At 35.2% G+C, this 24,311-nt stretch overlaps 1 protein-coding gene across 2 annotated transcripts in view; it reads left to right on the top strand.

The window, feature by feature from the left end:
- The first annotated feature begins 11,141 nt into the window (after positions 1 to 11,141).
- Positions 11,142 to 24,311, top strand: part of LOC140743249 (sodium-coupled monocarboxylate transporter 1) — a 50,372-nt gene continuing 37,202 nt past the window's right edge. Inside the window, exons 1-2 of one of the 2 annotated variants that reach the window (XM_073074378.1) lie at positions 11,142 to 11,412; positions 18,976 to 19,135. In XM_073074378.1, the coding sequence (XP_072930479.1) occupies positions 11,225 to 11,412; positions 18,976 to 19,135 (348 nt within the window). In that variant the 5' untranslated portion in view covers positions 11,142 to 11,224. The remainder of the gene's footprint in view (positions 11,413 to 18,975; positions 19,136 to 24,311) is intronic. The other variant, XM_073074379.1, reaches the window with a different exon arrangement.

Below are 24,311 nucleotides of genomic sequence, written 5' to 3' on the forward strand. Positions count from 1 at the left end.
GGCCCGTCTGCCTAAATGTTAGAAACAAAAAAAAAAAAAAAAAAAAAGGAAACAATCGTAGTGATATGGTGAATATTGTGTTGCCTCTGTTCTGCAGTACAGCAGATATTTAAGACAAATATCTGAGTAACAACAAATTTTAAGTTACATACCTATTCCCATTGGTGATTACTATAAAAACGTCCATTAAATTGGAAAACTGTGGTACAAATGTACCTCCATTAAATTGGAAAAGTGTGGTTTACATGACCGTCCATTAAATTGGAAAACTATGGTAGAAATGTACGTCTATTAAATTGGAAAAGTGTGGTTCAAATGACCGTCCATTAAATTGGAAAACTGTGGTACAAATGTACCTCCATTAAATTGGAAAACTGTGGTTCACATGACCGTCCATTAAATTGGAAAACTGTGGTTCAAAAGACCGTCCATTAAATTGGAAAACTGTGGTTCAAAAGACCGTCCATTAAATTGGAAAACTGTGGTTCAAAAGACCGTCCATTAAATTGGAAAACTGTGGTTCAAAAGACCGTCCATTAAATTGGAAAACTGTGGTTCACATGACCGTCCATTAAATTGGAAAAATGTGGTACAAATGTACGTCCATTAAATTGGAAAACTGTGGTTCAAAAGACCGTCCATTAAATTGGAAAACTGTGGTTCACATGACCGTCCATTAAATTGGAAAAATGTGGTACAAATGTACGTCCATAAAATTGGAAATGGTATATATAAATATATTCTCCAATCACCATTGTTAAAATGATATTAGAAAGTAATTAAGTGAGGATAGCTGTCAGTTGTAGTCAACATCTGCTCTGTAGAAATTATAGATTAGAAAATGTTAACAATATGTGTTTTGAAGTACTAAAATGTATACCTGCTGAATATTAAAGCAAATGAAATGTTCACATTACCTTATATCTCGGTAATGGCGATATTGAGTGTGTGGAATATGGACTATACGAATCAACATTTTGCAGAAAAAAACATATCAACATTGCAATCCGTATGTAGTTGTAGGAATAAAGGTGCTCTAAACCATTAAAACTTATTACAAAATGGACTAAATAAAAAATACGTAATGTGAAGGTGAATTGAAACTGAATTTTGTCATGTGTAGAACGGTATTCAGTTTATTTATGAGCTACGCTAACCTTCGCATCATCTGTGTGAAACAGAAATAAATATGGAAAATATAACCTTTAGGAGGAAATAACCTGATCAAAATCAAACCTTTGTAATTAACACAAAGGTTAATCTAATGACACATCACTCAACTCAACGCTATTAGGATCGACTTAAATAAGTTTTTCAGTTTGCCCAAAACAACCGACAATTCACTTGTATTAGAATTACAACATGAACTGGATAAGTTAAACAAACAATGCAAAACATGCTCAAAATGAAATTACGACTCTTGTGAGAGAATATTTATTCTGTTTACAACATTTGATAAAAAAACAGAAACAGACATCTATAAGTACACCAATGTTAACAAGTCTATAAAATCCTTAATGAAACGAAAAAGGAAATTTAATTAATAATGTCAATAACTACAAATAGCCCAGAGTCATGAAATAACATACATAGAAGGATTAGTATTAAATTTTAAACTTAAATATGAGTTGTTGCAAAAAAGAAATTTCAGATCAGGTACAATCAACAAATAAGTGCCGGATTTGTGTAAACATACTGAAGCCCATTCTAAGTCAACAGTTATGTCCTTATGTAACCATCTAAATGTAAAAAAGATAAGTCTCCAGGTGGAAAATTGCTACCTACAAACATAGTGAGTCAGTTAAATTGTAATGGTTCTTTACTTACTTAATCACAGGTTACAACCTACACACCGCATAGAATTATCATGTTTTCTGATGGTATTGGAAAAGGCATGAGTTTCTTGTTACACAGGTATTTAGATGACACTGTTCTTAAAAAAATGTATTCCCGGTGTAACATTTGTCCAACTGGTTGGGACAATGCTGGCGTATGCCTGTAATAATAATAATCCTACTACTTTTCATAGTATTTGTTGGAGACTGTATGTATAATGAAAAAGGCATTGAGAGATTATCTGTATAAATTTTAAACATTGAATGTGAGAAAATTAATTATATGTGCATTTCCATATTCTACAAGTTTATCAATGCAATATAATAGTCACAATTATAAATTAAATTTAATAATGCATTACACAGGTCAACAAAAAATATCTTTTTGTTTGTTGCCCTGGATATCTCTTTGGATTTATTTACTTTTAAAGTTACAAAATTCGAATATATTTATAAAATTGCTGAAGTGGCTCTTGTTTTTTTTTAATTTGTCATTTTTTGTTTTTTCATTATTTTCCTCTGAAATTGATATTCCGGGTCATCCAAATTATAATATCATAAAAGTTATGTTTTCATAAATGTTAATAGTTATTCTTATGCAGTACAGAGATTGCTACATAAACGTCACGTGACTCCCCCTCCCTTCATTTCGTGTAGATACCGTCGAAATCAGTGTTTTCTTAAGGTTAAAAGACGTACAACGCGCGTTTCGGTAAGTTGCTAATACTTGATTTATTAAACATTTCCATATTGTCTTTTTGTATTTTTTGTTTATGTTTCCGTGTAGTAAAGTACTTTTTTATTTTGGTTGATATAATATTAATGTTTATTTTGTTCTAGAAATATGAATACTACGCGAAGAAAATGCAAATATAGCCCAGACGTTTTTTGTTACATTTGTGGTGTTTATATAACAATAAAACAGACGCGAAATATTACAGACTATATCAAAGAAGTACATACAGAATATTTTGGTTTACATATTGGAAAAACAAGATAAGTCGTGGGTTCCTCATAAAGTTTGTAAGTCTTATGTTGAGTCGTTGCGTTTGCGGAAAAAAGAAGAACACCGCGGACTAATTTGGTATTCCAATGATCTGGATGAAGCCGAAAAATCATTTTGATGATTGTTACTATTGCGTAGCGGACGTAAAAGGTTGTTTAGGTAGTAATAAAGCAACAAACTACGAAGTACAGAACAGAACTACATAGTACAGAAAATGTTGAGGAGCTTTAAGAATTTAGGAGCACACACGAGTATAAAATTGCTATCTCCACAGTCATTTAGAGATAGATTTCCTGAGAATCTGGGAGATTATAGTGAAGAACAGGGAGAGCGCTTCCACCAAGACCTTAAAGTTGTGGAAGAAAGGTATAAGTGAAGATGGAATAGCCATATGATGGCAGATTACTGCTGGTCTTTAAAAATAGATTGTCCTGAAAAAGGTCATAAAAGACAAGCATATAAAAGATATTTTTCAGAGATTTAACATAAATATACATATGTTTTTTTGTTATTTGTCACTTGTTTTTACCTTAATTGAATATTAAAACTTGATAATTTATAAGAATTTTTAATAAAAAAATATTTTTACTAATATACTTGTTTTTGTTCTTATACTGACTGCCTTTTTTGTATAATATAATATTGATGAATTAAAAAAAAACTAGAGCCAATATTCAAAAACTGTTTTTAGTTTCTTAAATTAATAACATATAAGTATTCGAAACCACTCTCACTTCAAGGGCAACAAAACCACTGTTGACCAGTGTTATGACTGCTGTCACTGTAATAATATGTCTATATTGGACACAATAAAATTTTGTAAAAAGTTTGTTAAGACGGATCATGCTTTGTTTGTTTCATTTAAAGACAAAAGATTAATCGATGCTTTGTAAGGCAATACATACTGGGTCTATTGTAATTAATTATATAAATAAATCTTTATTGGCAAAGAAACTATCAGCCAGGACAACAAGAAAACCTACTCATGTGCTAAATGTTGTACATCAAAATATTCAAGGTTTTCTTGGCAAAACACTAGAAGTAGAATTAATTTGGAAGAATGTAGTGTGGATGTCCATTGACTGACTGAACACTGGCTTTCTAGAAGTGAAGTGGCTCTGCACATTCCGGGTTTCCAAATTGTTGGCAATTCCTGTTTAAAAGTGGCGTAGAAGCCAAGGAACGCAATGATATTGATTGAACGTTTAATTGAATTGTCTTGCATTGAATTATCAAGTTATGTATCTTCTACCATTAGCTGATTTCTCGTCCTTTGAATTAGTAATGAAGTATGTCTAGTTACACAGTAATGGTTACACAGTTAACCCAAAGTAAAATAATACTTAATAGTGACATGTGATTTTGAAATTGTTATAAATAACTTAAGTTCCGGTCACAGTGGTCTGCTAGCTAGATTTCCCTTTGGAAAAGAAATTGAGAAAACACTAATCTTGAAACGTTGTATAAGACACAGGAGTCTAAACGTGTTTAAAGAGTGGTTGTGTGCAAAGCTAGATACTTTTGAATATAATGATACCAACAATGTAAATTTAATATGTAATAAATTGTTTTATGCAATTAACAGTGACTTCATAAACATATTTAAAGCTAAAAAGGTTACCATACAAAATACATGCAACTTCAGTAAATGGAATGGGTAACTAAAGGCTTATATAAATTATAAGTAGGAACAGGTTATTAGAATAAAATGATGTAAGGAAAATGAGACTGAAAATCCTGAAAATAATGGGAGTAAATAACTTACTTCGATTTTGAATTATTACCTTTTTGTTAAATTAATAATTATTATTAGGAGTAAAGAATAGGGTATTCAGTATAGCTGATGGCCTAGAGGCTGAGAGGCACGGCCTCTTGGTCGGGCGTTCTGGGCCCGTCCCGGGCGCGCACCTCTGGTATTCAAGATTATGTGCGTATCTCTCAAAAGAGTGCGAGGTGCCCATGTGCGTTGGGCCGGCGCGGTGGGCTGTGGCCGGATCCTTCTCATTCTGAGAGGGCTGATAATTTAGAAGTATGTCAGCAAAAATAAATAATAAAGATTTTGATAAGAAAGGGATGTAGTGTTTGTATCATGACTATTAACTAAAGTACAGCACAGCTGTAAACATTGTCTCGTGCTCACGGTGTGGCGGGGCGCGCGGTGTCAGTATCGCGAGAGCCAAGAGCGAGAGTGGACGGCCGCCTGCGCACATAGTGAGTGGTCGAGCCAGTGCATCACGAGAGTAGCAGTACATATACTACAGATATACTACTACTAAAGACGATAGCAGCACTTGAAAGTTAAAACTTTAAATTCTCGCAAATATTCATTAGTAAGCTGTCACTTGACAGGTGTCACTTGACAGCTTACGTCAAATGTCAGTTCTGCGTTATTTGATTATTATAAGTCCGGCAAACTTTTCTGTGAGTGGCAGAAGCACCGCTACTCATCATAATGTTGCTAGGTTGTCAAAACTACCTAACAAGTGGAAAATTGTAACGTTTTTATTTATCGATATTTAACATAATATTGAAAATCTATTATAATAACGTAAAGAATCATTGAATCAATTGACAAGAGTAGCAGTAATAAGTCGTAGTCTTGAAGATCCTAACTATAGTAAATTACCGTAAAAACTAAAAACGATTTACTTGGGGAAATTGAAATATCACTCATATAGCTGGCAACAAATTACTGTTTCCAAAAATCGCCACACGCACAGTAACCTATATGTATAAGAAATGTCAAAAATAAACAATGACAGATGTCGAAACCGTGTTGCCGTCACCTACATACTATGGAGAAAAAGCATCTCATATGGAGCGACTGTTGAAAAAGTGTCCAGGTGTAACCAGTAAATAATAGGTTCCAAACCGCTTCGATAGGGCGGGCGCTAATGTAATAAAATAGTATGTTATTAACTTAACAGTACTAGATACAGTGAAGTACGCCGAGCTCAAAAAAGTTAATAATTTTGGTGACTAGAGAAGTTAATATAGTTATGTATATACAGAACTGTCTACAGAACCTGAAATATTTTCGTAGTCCAAAACATTTTCTTAAACATAATTTTAGTAAATATTTTTGGCGCATTTTTTTAATTTATCCTCTTGCTACACTAACGCCACAATAATTCCTACGACTGATATATTTTTTCGAGTGACGCACACAATTAAGTCGATGACACTGACAAGATGAGTTTTTGTGTTGCAAGTATTAAATAAATAAAATAATAACAGAGTGTTTAATGTATAATGGAGAATTTTATAAATATTATTTTAATTATAATGGATAATAAAAATAAAAAATATACGATGGTCATTTCAAAGTACACAAATGACAAGTAAACGTAATAATTAAGGTGTAGCAAATAATTATTAGCGGACGGTATTCATTAAGAACTTAGATATGGCATCACAAACCCTTCTTGTGGACTGTATGATTGTATAACGATCTATGACGGTCCGATATGTTATGACGGCATATTATGTCAGATGACGTATGTATGCTGTGCATGTATGATATGCCGCGTTTCAAAAAGTCAAGTTGCATCTCCGATTTTACAATACAAACTTTTATAAACGAATAACTTTTTTTTTTGGTGTAAAAAGGAGGCTACATACGAACGACAGTAAGTTTTACACAAGCGACTGCCCGAGCTGATAATCTTCCCCGACGTTTAATATGACGTTGTTAAAAAATCGTTTGACTGACTTGTATGATCGTATGACTTATCACATTATAATTTTGTAGAACATAATATAATAAACAATGGCAATATAATAAAGAATATTAGAGACACACAGATATTGAGAAAAAACATAAGGGGTTCTGTTACAATCGAATAAAATGTTAATGTAAATGAAGCAGTCAAAAATACCATACCATACACCTAGGTCCCGGGTTAGGCTCGAACCAGAGTCAGGGCTACGTGTTCGTCTTTACGGAACTATAAAATATAATAATAGGTACCTATTTATTTCGCACCAAAAATACGCCATATTCATTTTATTATTCAAACACGGAACAGGATAACGATAACTCCACTACCGTAATCCATCCAGTTATTTGGAAGATACGCAATAAAGAAATTGACATACACATTAGATAGGCGCGAAAAAATAGCCCTTTCTTAGCAGTCGGATAAATAGAATTGAAAACGTCCCCAGTTTTGAAGTCGGTTAACAACACAAGAATTTATCTTCCTGGACTATTTAACTATAATACTTGATTGATGTTATGACCTTATATTATACCAATAATTATATTAAGCAGAATGTTTTGAAGATAAAACTTTATTTTTTAGATAGCGGCACATTATTTTTTTTTAATTGCCCATTTAAAATTATATCTTGGAAGTCACCTTTATGCTCAATTAGGCTGAAAAAGTCGAAATCTGAATGTTTGATCCACTTTTTCTGCCATATCCAATCAATTTTAGCTATTAAATGTTTTTGTTTTCAGTTCATCGAGGGCTTTCGAACAAGTTTTGGTATACACCAAAAATTTAAGATATGTCTGTAAAAAAACATCGGGTGGCAAATAAGGTGAGCGCACTAGTCACTCTAAATCACCCTTAATGTATGTTAGAAATAAATATAGTTCAAAAAACTAAAAAACGCGCTTTTATGATAAAATCAACTAAAAAGTAGAAAATAATTTTCAATCTAGGAATCAATTAAGGAACAGTAAATTGTATAATTGTGAAAAAAGCGTGGAGTGCTCCACTTATCAATTTTCTAAAGGCACCCCACACTTTTTCCACAATTATACAATTTAGTGTCATTAATCGTGCGACCATCATTATGCATCGTCTGTAAAAAATCAAGTGTCTATCTATTACGGTTTAAGACATAAAGCCCTGTGACTCACTAACAGACAGCGGAGGGTTTCCTTTTATCCTTTGAGTACGGAATCCTAAAAATCATTCTAAAAGATGGCATTATAGATATGTTTCAGTACATTTGAGTTATAGGGAAATCTTTCATAGCTAAAAATCAATCTAGTAACTTTGCCTGTACGCTCCATAAGGCGCTTTCTCTCGCCTCGAAAATAGTTAGTCCTGAGGATGTTGATAAGGACAATGGTACAAAATTATTAAAATCATGTATTGTCATCGGTTTTTGATAATTTTTCAAAATTTTGAATTAAACTGAACGTTCAAAGTGGATAGAAATCGGGCTCAAAGATTCCGTTACGGTTACGTACATACATAAATACAAACATACAACCCAAGCTAATAAAAGCGTGTTAAAGATCGTCGCCACGGCGAACAAGCGCTCCTCTCTCGCCCATTGAATTAGAATAAGTTAGCTATTTTATATTATTGTGATTAAATTTATATAAAAATGTACCCATTCCGTGTTAATATTAATCTAAAATCGTAACTAAACTAACCGTTCCAATAATTTTAGGCCTTTCAAATGCATCTATTTCCAATCTTAGGAAAATTATACGAGTATCTACGAGTACTTTGTGGTGATACCTATAAGTAAGATCCCGCGCCGCACACTATATGTAATCTCTGAGATTTATTTTATTTTTAGTAGGTATATAATAATAATTCATTTGTAAACACTTCCTTACCTTAACAAACCAGAAACAGTTACCACCTCAGATCTTACAAGTGGCTTTTACAAAGACCCGTTTTGCTCCTCAAGAGCGAAGCTGTTTTCCGCGGTGAAACCTTTTTGTATAAATATTTCAAAGGGCGTTCATTGTCGACATTTAAAACTTTTTTATTGTTTACTTTAAGGTTAATTGTTAACTTGATTGCGACAGGAGTTTATGTTTGTACTTACTGAATTGTTTTGCCATCGTCCTCTGACGCACTGAGTGACATTTAAAGATATAAAAATGGCGTCTATAATGTTCTTTTGCGTTTTATACCCTGTAGGGTTTCTCGTATTTAAAAACATTGTTAATTATTTCACTAATTATGATGAAATTGTAGATCTTCAACAATTTTTACAATTATTTTTAGGGTCACATAAGAAAAAACTAAAAGCGGTACCCTTATAATTATGATCTCTCTCGTGTCTGTCCATTCGCTGGTCACAGACAATTTTTTCCGAACCTATCTACCTACCACCAAATGAATTAAAATTCGGCGTAGCGAAAAAATTCTAAGTCTATGGTACTCATATACTTTTCCGTTTTGTCAAGTGTATCGTGTGGCTTATCAAAGGAAAAGGATTGTTGTAAAAATAGTAATAAATCTCAGTCAATTAGGATTCTGCCGCTGCTTATTCTTTACATAAAAATCTATGAAATCCAAACCTATTTATAAAATTAAACCGTTCATACACGCAGATAGAAACAGTAATGGTATCACACATCACTTTTATTTATTTGAATTGATGTGTCCCTCTAAATTGACATGACGCCCGTCGTAGATAGAACTAGTTCTTCCGCTAAGGAACGGCACGACAAATGTACGATTGTGCAACGCTGCATTGTCGTTCAATCCCTATGCTGGTCTAAATATAGTTACTATAACAATATAATGGCCACCTTTTAGAATTTAGATGTAGCGAACGAGCGTGCAGTCCACTTGGTGGTAAGTTGCATTACCGCCCATGAATGTCAGTGATCGACGTATATTAGATTATTGGAGTCCCACCTGGTAATTTGCGCAAAGACCGACTTCTTTTAAAGACTAAGTTGGCTCTAAGTTGGCTTGGTTAACTCGCAACGATTATTAAAGTGTTTGATTATTAAAACCTTGAAAAAAATCGGGGTCGATGTATTAAATTCAAATAGATAGACTGGGGGACGTTGGGACCCTTCATACCCTTCGGGTCTCTCATATGCTGAGGCTACTTTATGTAGCCGGTGGGCATGGAAATTCGGGTCTCGAGACTCGATAGACTGGACCATACTTTAGCGAAAGTGACTCTGCAGTACATACTCAAAAATATCATCAAATAAACATAAATTATTCCTTTTAAAGATATGTACTATATATTTTACACACCAATCGATCCTATAGTTTCTAATAAGTTTGATTCTGCAGTGTGCCCAAAACTACAATCAAATCAATATAACAGAATTAAAAAAATTGAAAAACCCACAATGGTTATAATTGACCTAATTAATAAATTAATAAATTATTTAAAAATTTATGTGACGAGAGATAATTAAGGTAAAAAGCTTTTATATAAGTTGATTAGAGTCACAGAGTTGACCACATGATCAACAGAGTATTCGTTTTCATAGTACTTTCCTACGGACCTATTTGGTTCACGGAGATCTACATCTTATTATTTTTGGAAATTATATACCTATTATTGTCATATCTACATGTGACAATAACATAGGTATATAATTCCCAAAAACTTAATAAGAAACGCAAGAAAATCCGTCGAGGGTTGCCATCGCAACTTTATATAAATGGTTTTATAGTTTCTGTATCACCACAATCTAAAGAATTACTTAAGTTTCGAATTCTATCGATTTCTTAAAACGAATTATGTAATAGATAATCGTCGTATCACATATTTAAGAATCCTCACTACGACACTAAATAAACAAAAACCCATTGATGAAAAATACACATTCAAATAGGACTAGTATTTTGGTTTTGCAAATGCAAATGTTTACTGCAGCGTCCCCTAGTAGATTGTTACCGTAAACCCATAAAGAACTGAAAACCGAATTAAAATTGGACTAGTTGGTTTGGGAGATAAATTGCAACATTAATTTGTTTATACAAACCAACATTGGTTTATATAAACAAATGTTTACCGCAGCGCCCCCTGTTGAGTTGTGACCGTAACACGTATCTAAGGACATGCACCAATCAAATCAGACGCCATCACTAAAAATATTTACTGCATTTTTTAAAAATTAAATACATTTTTACTGCAGCGCCCCCTGGTAAGTTGTTACCGTAACACCCATGTAAGAACATGCACCGATAAGATCAAAGCTCATCACTGAAAACCACAATAAAATCGTACCAGTAGTTTTGGGGATTAATGCTAACATAGGTTTTTACAAACACCCCTACCCTCACCACAAACGCATATAACCCGTTTCCGTTCCGTCTTGGATAAAAAGATAACGCATTAAAATATTTGAGAAATAGTTGTCCTATAAACGTATGCTTTAATGCGTCTCGAACAAGAGTTATGTTGTGACTTTGTTGTCATTCAATCAATAGAAGTCGCCAGTTTATCCCACGTCCAATAAACCGACTGCATTCAAAGTAATCGTAGAGCTGGCGCATGTCATGGATACGCAAGTTAACCGTATCAAGCCATTAACAAGCCTCATCCCTCCAATCCTACCGGGATCCTTAGAGATAAATATAGAAACAGTCCCTCTGTAACCGACATCGGGTATACTGATTGCGGCCGTGCCCACGGTCGGACGTGTGCGAACATGAGTGCCAATATCGTGTACTTTGATGTACTGGACTACTTGGTGTTTGGTGCCATGCTGCTGCTGTCAGCTCTTATTGGCATCTACTTCGCGTTCTTCGCGAGGAAGAAGCAGAACACCACGGCCGAGTACCTGATGGGCGGGAAGACCATGGGCATGTTTCCGATTTCGATGTCCTTGATCGCCAGGTGAGTTCGTTTCGTTCGCGATTTGAATTTATCGTTATCAGTTTCAGTTATTAATAGATTGCAATAAAGGAAAATATTTTTTTAAAATTTTAAAATTTAATGTAGTTTATTGTCCTTATGCGAGGTGTAGAATGACTTGGTTATTAGTCCGAACTAGTTGAAAGAGAATACGAATTTGCAATCTTTATAGCAATGAAGAGCTGACACTTCGCACTTTTTTGAGACAACGTTTAATTATGTGTCTAATTTAGCAAAGCTATATTTTCAAATAAAGTTAAGCAGGTATTTTTTTAATCATAATATAGCGTTCTAGCGAAATTTAAGCAATTGCGCTTGTGTGTCTCTTATGTTCTTAGCGAATTTAGTTGTGCTTTTGTGCTAATAGTGATTCTGTTAAGTAAGTAAGATATTAATAATATAAGTACAACATATAGTTATACAATTTTATGTAAGCTTTCTACATTTTTATAAGCTTTCTACGTTTTGATAGATATTTCTTACATATTCTATCCAGTCGAGTAGGTATACAAGGGCTCTGGCGGATATGACCGCAGAGATCTTTTTTAAGATCCGCGATCTCCGCCAGAGTGCCCACCCTCCTAGTGATGAGACGGTAGAAGTGCTCCGGACGAGAGCCAGCTTGCGCGCCCTAAGACGCTGGCGTGATAGGCTCCAGGAGCCACGGGGCGCACGCCAACGCGTGGTCAGTGCGATCCTGCCCAACTTCCGTGCCTGGCTAAAGAGAAGGAAACGCTTCACTTACCGACTGACACAGGTGCTCACCGGACATGGCTGTTTCGGTGAGTACCTGCACAGGATAGGCAGGGAGGCCTCAGCGCGGTGCCACCATTGTGGACATGCCCAGGATTCTGCGCAGCACACGCTCGAGGAGTGCCCAGCGTGGCAACCCGAGCGGCAGATCCTGGTGCAGCACATAGGGCCGGACCTCTCCCCGGAGAATGTTGTTGCTGCGATGGTCCGTTCTGGCGAAGCGTGGGATAGCGTGGTCGCGTTTTGCGACCGCGTTATGCTCGTAAACGAGGGCGTCGAACGGGCCAGGGAGCGCGCCGATTCCGCACGGAGAAGGAGACGCCGTAGGCGTCGATAGCGCCCACTGGCGCGGTGTCCCTGTAGTTCCGGGACTAGAATAGGGCTACGGTATCCCCTGCCTGTCGTAGAAGGCGACTAAAAGGGGGCTTCCGGGGTTGCGGGCGGCAAGAGTGGGAGCTCGAACCGTCCATACCGTCGTAAACACTACATGGTGTGGAAAGAGCGAAAACTGCTCCCCCAGGTTGAGCCCGATCGGGGCATCGCGCTTGGAGGGATCCGGTTGTGTTCCGTCGGAGATCCCGGAGTTCTCCAACAAGCGTTGAGGACGGCCACCGGGGAGGTTTTAGTGCGGAAAAAATCCCACATAACCCGGCGTCGAACCCACGTCGTCGGGTACTTTTGAAGGTTTCCCCCTCAAGAATAAAAAAAAATAAATAAAAAAATGTATACAAGGGCTGCAGGACTAATCTAAAGTTATGCATGAACTGTAACTCTTGTATGATCTAATTTTGAATTACTGTATTGATTGATGTAGATAAATATAGTTATTTATTTCAAATTAAGATGATTAATTTAATTATACTCAAGTAAGTAAAAAAATTCAATCGTTTTTCAGGACACTTCTAAGCAAATAAGTATATAATAACTTTAAACAGGTATATACAAATAATACCTTCTCAAAGTTATTATTCATAAAATCGATGAATTTTATAGCCCATTACTTCCCTGATAGGGAAAAAAGGAAATCTATTTTATAAGACAGGAATATTAAAAAGAAGACAATACTTAAAATGGCTGCCTTATGGAAAATGCATTTGTTTTGCCTTATGGAAATTGCATTTTTTTATAATATAAGAGTAGCATTTACGATTTAAGAGTTTTCATTTACTTGTATTTCAAGTTTTCAAGTAAATGGTATCCGGTAGTCCGAGTTTTTAACAAAATGTCTCCGTCGTTCTGAAAAATATTCACATAGATGATAAATACAAGGAATCTAATCTCATCTGGGGCTGATTATGAATATCCAAGTGCGGCAGAAGCCACTTACTTATCATTCGATAGAGTGCATGCTGGTTTACTACTTCTATATTACATAGTAGTAACTATGATACATAGTACTATGAAATCCATAGATATATTATACTTCAGTAGGATAATACATCTATGATCAAATCATAATTCATTAATTATATCATTTGTTTATGTATACATCATCATCAACCCAATACTGTCCCACTGCTGGGCACGGGTCTCCTCTCATAATGAGAAGGATTAGGCCATAGTCTACCGCGCTGGCCTAGTGCGTGTTGGTAGACTTCACATACCTAAGAGATTTTTTTTAATCTCTCAGGTATGCAGATTTCCTCACGATGTTTTCCTTCACCGTTTTAGCAAGTGATAATTAATTTCTAATACGCACATTACTTAGAAAATCATGGCCTGGGATTTGAACCTCGGACCTCTCGATCGAGAGGCCGAGTTTCCACTAGGCTATCACTGCCTCATGTATGTATTCATATGTGTATACTTATGTTTATATTTGTGTAAAAATATATTTCTCGATAAACAATATATTAGACTATTGTGTACAGTACTACCAAATAAAAAAAAGAATACCTTATTCATACCCACAATAGTAATATTATACAAATAAATTAAATACATATAATATATAGAGCAGATATTTTTCATACATAAATGCTTTATCTCGATCCACATCGATACGCCCTCGGATTGATTGAAGATTGGCATATATAAATTTCAGATGGACTTAATACCCATTGGTAAGAAATTCGTGGATGACACTTTTCCTCACCAATCTATTGTTAACACATAATTTATGCTTGAATGATTTTGATATAATACCATTCTACAATTACAACTACACACACAATGTTAACTGTTTAGGTAGCATTAATTCAGAAATATTTCCGTATTCATGACTTAAAATTGTTTCTAAGAAAGTAATTATTAAATAACTGGAATTACTAACATGATTATATTAGATTAGTAGAATTCGTGTCATATCCTACCGACTTACACCTACAAATTCTACCACAATTACAAGTGTGATATTGCAACAGAATCCCCATCTTCCTATTCACTAGAAGAATCGTGTAACTCCATTATACTGCGGCCTTGCGTGGTGACTCGGCACGCGTTTAATAGTTTAAACTCCTTCCAGTGGGTCCGTCACATACTAGCTCATATTCGCAACTGCGTTCGTTTGGCTCGGTTTAAATATTTTAATGTACCGGTAGCAAACGAATCCACCATGATATATGGCCGCTGACGACCATGTAAATCTCTATGAACACCAGATAGCATTGGAGTCCTATCTTTAGATCATCATAAATATAATGATTTACCTAAATAGGTTGCAATGCGACGTACAATGTAACTTAATATTATTTAATTACATACGTTTATTACACACTGGAAACCAAAACGCCGCACCGCTTATCTGCTATTATAAGACCACCGTCTATCACCATAGATGTGGCGGTAATACCTAATAAAGGCGTCAAATTGTTTGCTTAGGCAAACAGTGGAAGCAACGAAAGAGCATGAGTTGCACCTGATGTTAAACGGCCACTATCGTCAATAAACATCTGTAGTCGACCTAAATTGGTCAGATGTGCTACAAGGTGGCGACCACAGATGCCTCTATGCTCCTAAGGCCTAAATTGAAACGCCTTATTTTCAAATCAGAATAGAACTTTTGAACGCAGACTAAAACTGATGTATTTTTCTGTTATTTCTGACACAGATAGTTGAACAAAGTTCCACTACCAAACTCTACTCTACTTTTATTTTACTTACTGAATAACTGACTTCAATCATAGATATTAATGCACAATTGCACAAGCGCTTTTCATGCTATGCGCTATGCATTATCCTAAATTCTATCTATACCTACAAATACTAAGAAGTGTCATTTGTGTAAGTTTGTAATTATGTTGATTTTAATCTCTGAAACTACTGCATATATTAGAAAATTTCTTTTACCATTTCTACATTATTTACATAGGCATAATGTTTAACTATATTAACTATTTTATTTTATTGTTTAATGTTAAGAATAACGGTTATGCACCAATTACACTTATTAAAAATCCTTATAAATGCATTTCTATAGACAGATAAAAATAAATTATATAAATTCACAATATCGATGTTAATTATAATAAAAAAAAGTCAATGATGATAAGAGATAAGTTATGAAAATACAATAGTTAAGTATTAAATGTTACATAGTTTCCATGGTTATTAAAATATTAATAATTATATATGTCGGAGTGGTCACCTGTGACGTCATATAATGGGTCATAAGTTGTAGTTCGATTAATTAGAGTATTCTCAGTACAGTTATTTAGGGACTATGTAATGTATTACCAGTGATTGAGTTAAGAGACATAAGCTAGTGATAAGAATATCTGTGACTGTATACCTACCTGTACCTGTATCATAATTATCCTGACAAATATCAAGTAACAAAGTTGTCGGTTCGGGAATACACATAAAATCAACTAATTCGGCCATCCTGTTCCGACATATATATATAAAAGAATACAAACAAATACAATTGAAGATGAACATTAAATGATAATTGTCGATGTCAAAATAGAAGAAAAACATCAATATTATTTTTCAGTGTGCTTTAGACACACTTTTAACACGTTTTGATATGAATCCGCAAAAATATCAAAGTCAGGAAAAGCTTTTAGGAGAGCGCCGATAGCTAAGAGAATACGGGGTACCGGTGAATTTGCGCGCCCAATTGTTTTGCTAAATGGAACCACAAGTAATTCATGCTTACGGCACCAGCAGTAATTGTTTGTGGCGAAAAATTGAACCAACTCACTTCAGGAGCATCGATCATCCCTCTGTAGATTTTGAATGCAGTTACTAATTGATCGTTCGCTCTTCTGGTCTTAAGCGAGCTATAGCCACGACATCCCAGGAGGAATGCCGTGGACTATGTACAATTTACCTTAATTCATAATATTTGTCAACCAGTATAAAAGTTGGGCCTCTTGAGACCTTCCTTATTGTGCGAAAATAAAAGTAAGATATATAAATAATTGTTTAAGGTGAGCAAGTCTATGCCATATGTAGTAAAATTTAAAATAGAAAATATACCGACAAACAAACAGACCACGGTACTACGGAAGATGGTACGCAGTTGCAACGTGTGGTGATTGGATAACCATCCTGCCAGCCTGTGTCGATGCAATTGTCTGATTGTTTATAAATACTAATAGAGCACAGGGTAAGCATAGAGTCAGTTCCTCTTTAGCGGATGCCTACATAGCTACCTATATTAGTCCAGAATCTACCACAAAAAGTCCTTATAGTTATTTATAAGAACTTAAAAATCCGATTATGAACCATTATTATCTCAAAATGTCTGTAAACTGTCATTGTTTCCCATTTTGGTATTGTACAGATTGAACGAGGAACATTTTTATCACTTTTTTAGTACAAATTGAACTACTTACATTTTGAGGACTTTTTGTTTAAGATTTTTTCCACTCAACCAACCAGCCAACAGCTGGCAATAAATTTGTATTTTGAAATTGAATCGGTCATATTTATCGTTTTTGTTATACTAAGTACCTTATTTAGAATAACGATCAGGTACGCATCTGACAGACGAGTAAAATAATACTCGTAGTAATCCTACAAGAAGGGTTCGAGGACGGCCGTGGGGTTCATTTGATTACGACCGACCCTTCCGATGGGAATTCAAGGGCAAGGTTTGTTAGGGCCAGGACCTTGACCTAGTAGGACGATCAATTCCGTCCCCTCGGCATAACGTGAATGACATCAGCCCTCGTGTTATGAACTTAGTACGAATTGTCTGATGTATTCTGCGAAAACGTGTTTAAAATCATTCAAAGTATTAATATTTAAAGTATTATTATCCCACTCCGGGGAATCTCCTTTCAGACCGAGTAGAATATCAGGTTTATATCAACGTGCTGCTCAAGTACGATTATGAGATGCAGACACCTTTGTAAACTTTATAGAACCCTCATAGCAAGCACTTAAGAATGTTTTCTTTCGTCAATAACGCAAGTGCCAGTTTAGATTTTCAAGATTGATTTTGAAAGTGGTAGAACCCTCTGTGGTTCGACTCCAGCAACACCACTGCCACACCTATTTCTGCCCAATAAGCTGCTGAGTTCTAGTTGAAGGGTGTGGTGAGCGAGGCATACTTCCTTATGTATTCCAACTTAGGCCTCAGGGGTAACTAAGCATTTTAGGAATCTAATCTTATCTGGGGTTGATTACAGAAGGCATGGGCGGCAGTAGCCAATTACCATCAGGTGAATTGCATACTCGTCTGCTGCTACACGTATATTATAAAAATATACAGAACGCGCCTTGATGGCAGTGACCGATTTAAGATTTACGTTTATGGATCCAGCATGGTAAGCTTTCAAAGAATTTTATGGCCACAAAAAGATAAAATAATATATGCATTCTCTTAAATAAGTGTAAACTTACTAAAAAGGGTCTTCCTAAACTAATATTTTGTAGCTGCTTTAAAAGGTAGTGGATGGTTTTAAGTTGGATTTCAAATGGAGGAGGTTAAGTTATTAGCCTTTTCCTCATTTGACCTGCCACTGTCCATAAAAAACTCTGCGATTTTTCTGAGACACTGACTACACCGTCGACCGTACCTTTAGATTCGATTCTCGACAGGAGTTGTATTATAAATTTTAATATCAGTTCATATAGAACTTGGTGTTTATATTAACTTTATGTTCATGACACCAGCAATACGGAATCGCGATAGACTTGTGAGCGGAAAGCGGTGAAGCATCTTTGTATGTATAACGTGCAAAGATGATGAAGTGGGCTGTTAGTCAGGAAATGCGGGTACTTGAAGATATTTTAGATGCAGTGATTCTCACGGCGCGCAGGGCCCTAGTATGAACGCATAAAAATAATAAAAACAGATAGGAAATTAATGTCTTTATGCTATTATTTTTTTCTATTATTTGTCTATGCTAGACAGCATGTAATAAGAGTTTCCAAAAGAATAAAATTGCAGTCTATTTTTTGGTTTGTTTAAAAACTTTCTTCCTTAGATCGATCCTCCCTCGGCTACTATCGGGTGCACGATCGATGTCTTGTCGCTTAAGATACTGGGGAGAGGCTTAGAAAATAGTAGTTAGTGGAATGGCGCAAGTACCTTAAAATAATTCTTGGCCTCCGATCATAAGGACCTCCATTTCGGTCTATACTCCATGATATCGCGCTAGTCATCCGCTCGAAAGTCGCAAAGTTTGTTCTTCACTTCATCCTTCCGATGGTATTTAGTAGGGCCGGGGGGCAGCCACTCGGCAGCCTCAAGTACGCTCTCTTCACAGCTCTCCCTCAATATGTTTACATAACGATGACCATACGTTGTATCTATAACTCTCAGTGACAAGAATTTAATTTTAATTTGTTACAAAATATTTCTAAGATAGTCCAACTTGATCATTTGTCTACTTGCAGTTACATCTCCGGGATCTCGCTGCTGGGGTTGCCAGCTGAGATGTACACATACGGAACGCAGCTGTGGACCATCGTGCTCTCCGAGTGGGCGGTGTCGCTCACCATTGCTATCGTGTACCTGCCCGTCTTTTACAACCTGCAGATTACGTCTACTTATGAGGTACGTTTATGTTTACTTTTGGTAAAATGTAGTATTAGGTCTTATTGCCAGTTGGTAATCAATCTATTGACAATCATAATAATAAATTTTTGCCTACCAAAGATCGAAACTTACCAATTTCTACTAAACAAAAATTATTAATGATAATGGAATAGGTAAGTAGATTTCTTTTAACCGGAATTTAATTTTTATAATGAGTCTTAATAAACGGGCGTGTTTTTTTGGAGACAGTAAATATTTTATCACGTATATACAACGAGTACGTATATCAACATATAACGAGTTGAAAGTCGTCCTCTCGATCGAAGGATCTGGGCTTCGAATCTCAGACACGAGCCTACGATTTTGCAAACTTATGTGCATATTACAAATAAATTTTCACTTGCTTTAACAAATTCTCAAAGGTATATGAAGTTTACTAAATCGCACATGGCCGTCGCAGTGGACTGCGGCCTAATACTTCTCATTATGAGAGAATTCTCATAATGAGAATGGGCCCCTGCCCAGCAGTGGGACACTAATGGCTTGTTGATGAGCCATCTACAACCAAAGTTATGAAAAGTACCACAAACAATATAAATGATAGTAACATTGTCTTGAGGGATAATAGTACCTATCAAATAGAATGAATATGTTCTGTATTCCTACCTTATAACGGCAGTGACAAGTGTTGCTGCGTTCTGGTTTGAAGTATACTTAGTACGGTAGCTACGATTGCACAAAGCATTTAAACTTATCCCTGAAAGCAATTCATCTGTGGCCCACCTCTGCTGGGACTCCAATTCGACCTGAGGGTGACCTTTATTAGGCCCCGGTGTTTATATCCTTGTCTTTATGTTAACAAATTCGCAATGATATAAGAAAGCATTATATTTGACTATTGATTATATAAATGAAATGATCTCGTAACCATATATCACTCCTACAAATATCATTGTTTATGGAAAAACACCTTCTTTTTTCTATAAATGGACCCCTTTGTTGGGTTTTTGGGGACTTCGACCGGGTCACGTGGTGCTAACAGCGGCCTTGCAGGATCGATCTCGGAGGTTTAAGGAAAACAGGGACTGACACACAAAGTATGTACAAAAATAAATAATTGGCCAAGTGGGAGTTCAATTCGCATTTTGACGGGCCGATGTGCCGCCAATATAAAACAAGTTGAAAGGAGATGTTTCATTTTCGGCCATCTCATGTACACTATATCTAAAAAACACGAATAATTTGTATAATTGAAGAAAAATACACATATATTTTGATAACCTACGGTAGTCCTGTTTAAAAATATTTAAAATAAGCATTCCTCATTGAAATATTAAATATGGCGGAATACTGTCAATGTCAAGTTTTCAAAACTGTCGATGTCGGTCAGGGAACCTATGTGTACCCCACACATAGGTTACTATACTCTTTGGATGTCGGTAATTCTGTATTTCGCTGTTTTTGTCGTAAAGTTATTGTTACCTAAGTACTTTACAACTTGGCTTTTGTTTTGGGTATCCCGTCATTATTTCTGAATTTAATTAATTATTTATAATAATAATAACAAAACCACCTTTTAAATAGTATCTGGTTTTATAGATGTAAGTGACATGTCAAATTAAAAAAGAAGAAGGTGTCAATTTGATATGTGTAAAAGTGGATATATACATATTATACAACAGTGAACTCCAATGTAAACGTTGAATAAATATGTACTGATGAGAAGATTCCATTTTAATCCTGAATATGTTTCTGCTCTGTGCTGCTTACGATTTTGAAGTGATTCTACCTTACTTGTTTACCCAGCTTATGTTTTATGGACTCTTGTGATTTTCGTGCGATCGCTGTGGATTGTGTTGACAAGGATTCAATATCATCAGGTAAAATATACATCAGTTAGTTGTATTAATCGTGAAATAATCGTTAATAATTTTAAACTAGAGAAGCTAATATTTTTACATTTCTCTTTTTTTAGATAATTACATTAGCAAGAAAAGGACATTCTTGGGATGACAAAATAATCAGTTATTATTGCAACTGCATCGCTGGGCAACGAACCGTACTCGTAGGTAGTTGCGCTCACATTATGACCATTGTTTGATGTTTGGGCTGAGCTCGTCACAGGATATTACAGAACCTGCTACATGATTGGACGAAAATATTGATAAGGGAAGATATTTAAAATGAATAAATAATGTATCTAAGTAAAGAATAAGTAAAATGTTATCAAATGTGTACCTAAAGTTGTTTTATTTACACACTTACATGTTTTAACTAAAATAAATTGGTATAGAAGTACATATTTTGGTATGTTTGTTTTAAGTCAAGATTTATGAAAGTAAATATAATTAATTTTTATCAAATATAGGCATTGTTTCTCAATACATACAATACAATATTATATATCTACTCCCATTCGCGTAAAAAATAAATTAAAAAGTATATAATGTATATAGTAAGTTAAAATAGAATGACAGATGACATTATTACGGTAATCACTACCGCCATGATGTTGTGTTGCAAGTTTAAGTGTAAATTATTGTTTTTTAACAATTAAACGAACATGATTTGAAGAAAATGAACCCCTACGAATTGTTCTTTGCAAGTTTTCTTAGTTTTTAGTATAGTGTACAAAAGGTGGCCGGGAGCCCATACATTTTGAAACATCTCCTTTGTCCATACACTGTCGTCACACGCGTGGCAGCTAGTACAAAATAAACCACCGATATCGGTTGCGGTGGACAAACTATTGCTGTCACAACTTATTAAAATCGGCTCTAAAATAATCCCGTTCTCGGTATCAGCTCGGTGACGATGCGGTGGACAAACAGCTTTCTGAAAAATCAAGTTTCTATTAATTACGGTTCGAGAGACAGGACTCATTGACAAACGCACAGACAGCGGAGGCTTAGTAGCAGGTTTCCGTATGTATTCTTTAGGTACGCAGGAAAATTAAAAGGCATAATTGGACTTAAGAAGTTATCTAAAATTAGCCTAAAGTCCTTCTTGCGTGGGTAAATAAATTTCACATATTTCCTCTTGTATCCCAAGAAAAGTGCGAAACTAATAAACTAATGGTAGTTACAACTTTATAAATAAAAATTATGCTTTCCAAAGATCGAAAAACAATTTCTAGTAAGTATGCAGAAACTAATATTTTGACCTTTGGTAAATATTACAAATTGCTCTGAGCACCAATGCCCACTTATCATCATGACATAGACCGAATACTCGTTTGTTGCCCTCACATTTGAATTATAGACCTCTTTTTCAGTTTCGATGTGCGGCATCATCGCTAACTAGAGAATTATTATAAAAACTAGCTGACCCGGCAATCTTCGTAAGGCCTAACAGTCGATTATTTTTTTAATACTTCTTCTGCTATTCTGGACATCGGGTCAGCTAGTAAGATAAAAAAAATCAACAAAAAAATATTTGTAGTGACATAGAAGTCGGTTATATTTTTTTGTTAAAATTTTTTTTCACCCTTTTTAGTGATGACATACTAATATTTATATTAATACAATATAAAATTGTATAAACGTGATCATAAATGAAGGTAAGGTCTGAGTCTACATTGATTGGAACCACCCGCTCGCAGGGCGCTGCCGCGCCCTGCTCGCTTAGTTTTATATTGTCTTATATGTTCCAACCTAGCCTAACTAAATATTCAATGATGAACTGGCTTTGCAATTTCATTAGAACCTACACCAAATATCTTTAAACATAACTCAATTATTCCCATCAGTTGAGGAGTTACATATTTTGTCTCCGAGCCACATTATCAGACCCTTAAATAGTCAATGATGAACTGGCTTTGTAATTTCATTAGAACCTACACCAAATATCTTCAAACACAACTCAATTATTCCCATCGGTTGAGGAGTTACATATTTTGACTCCGAGCCACATTATCACACCCTTAAATAGTCAATGATAAACTGGTTTTGCAATTTCATTAGTACCTACACCAAATATCTTCAAACAAAACTCAATTATACCCATCGGTTGAGGAGTTACATATTTTGTCTCCAGAACCCACTCTGATCCTCATAATATTTAAGTGGGACCAACTTGTAGCAATTGTACACACACGAAAGTAAAGGCATTAAAATAGGTTCATAAACGGCGAAGTTATGGCTATTATATTTACATAGGTGGAGGAGTTCCCCTCATTTTCTCCAGAACCCCTCGATGGATCCTAACCATATTTAAATGGGACCAACTTCCAGCTCGTCTCTATACAATAAAAAAAGAATTATTGAAATCGGTCTACTAACGGCGGAGTAATTCGTGTACATACATAAAAAATAAAAAGATACCGGCCGAATTGATAACCACCTCCTTTTTGAAGTCGGTTAAAAAGAAAAAAGAAAGTTGATAAGTCAACAATTATATTATGCCAAAAAATTAAAATTAAAATTCTTTTTAAAATTAAATATTTTTAATAACATATTATTATAAAACTTACTTATTATATTTTAATTTTATTTTTACTTATTCAAAAGAAGTTTCATTTTTATTGTAGTACTTTATGGTACACGATTTATTTTGTTTGATTACCTGGCGCGTAAACAAACAAAGCCGATGGTTTTTTAACACGGGAACAGGCAACATATAATTGACCATGCGAGAAACATGGGTTTTCCAGATTGATACCACAAACACTTAATGACTGCCCCTCGGATATGTTTATAGTCATAGCGAAAGCAAGCCGTACTGGAAACTGTAGTCGTTTAAACTCAAATCGTACTTCAGTCGGAGTCATTGGGATGCGGGGTATCAAAACGACTTCTCCTTTATTCTTTCCTTACAATATGAATGCTTCTATGACGTTATTAATTATTTTTTATTGCTAATCGTGTACCGTTACAAAGTGGCGGTTGGTTAATATTTCGCAACATTATAACTACAGATCCAACCTTTAATTGAACATTGTGAGGCGGCAATCCTGGGAAATCAAGTGAGTTTAAAAATTCCGGAGGATAGTTCACGACATCATCTTTATTATTTGTCGTATCTACTGATTTATATGTCCTCATTTCGCCGGAAACGTCACCTAGAATTTTTAAATTTAATTAATTTACTTCAGTGTTTTTGGCAACCAGTAGTAAGTAATTTTGAGCAACATTTGGAAACACTTATTGAATGAGTTCTGATTTTAATTGCGTTGATTGACAAAACGTGATGCAGC

Source organism: Epargyreus clarus, unplaced genomic scaffold, assembly GCF_041222505.1.
Source record: "Epargyreus clarus isolate Ecla_fem2 unplaced genomic scaffold, WU_Ecla_fem_2.2 ptg000007l, whole genome shotgun sequence".
Taxonomy (NCBI): domain Eukaryota; kingdom Metazoa; phylum Arthropoda; class Insecta; order Lepidoptera; family Hesperiidae; genus Epargyreus; species Epargyreus clarus.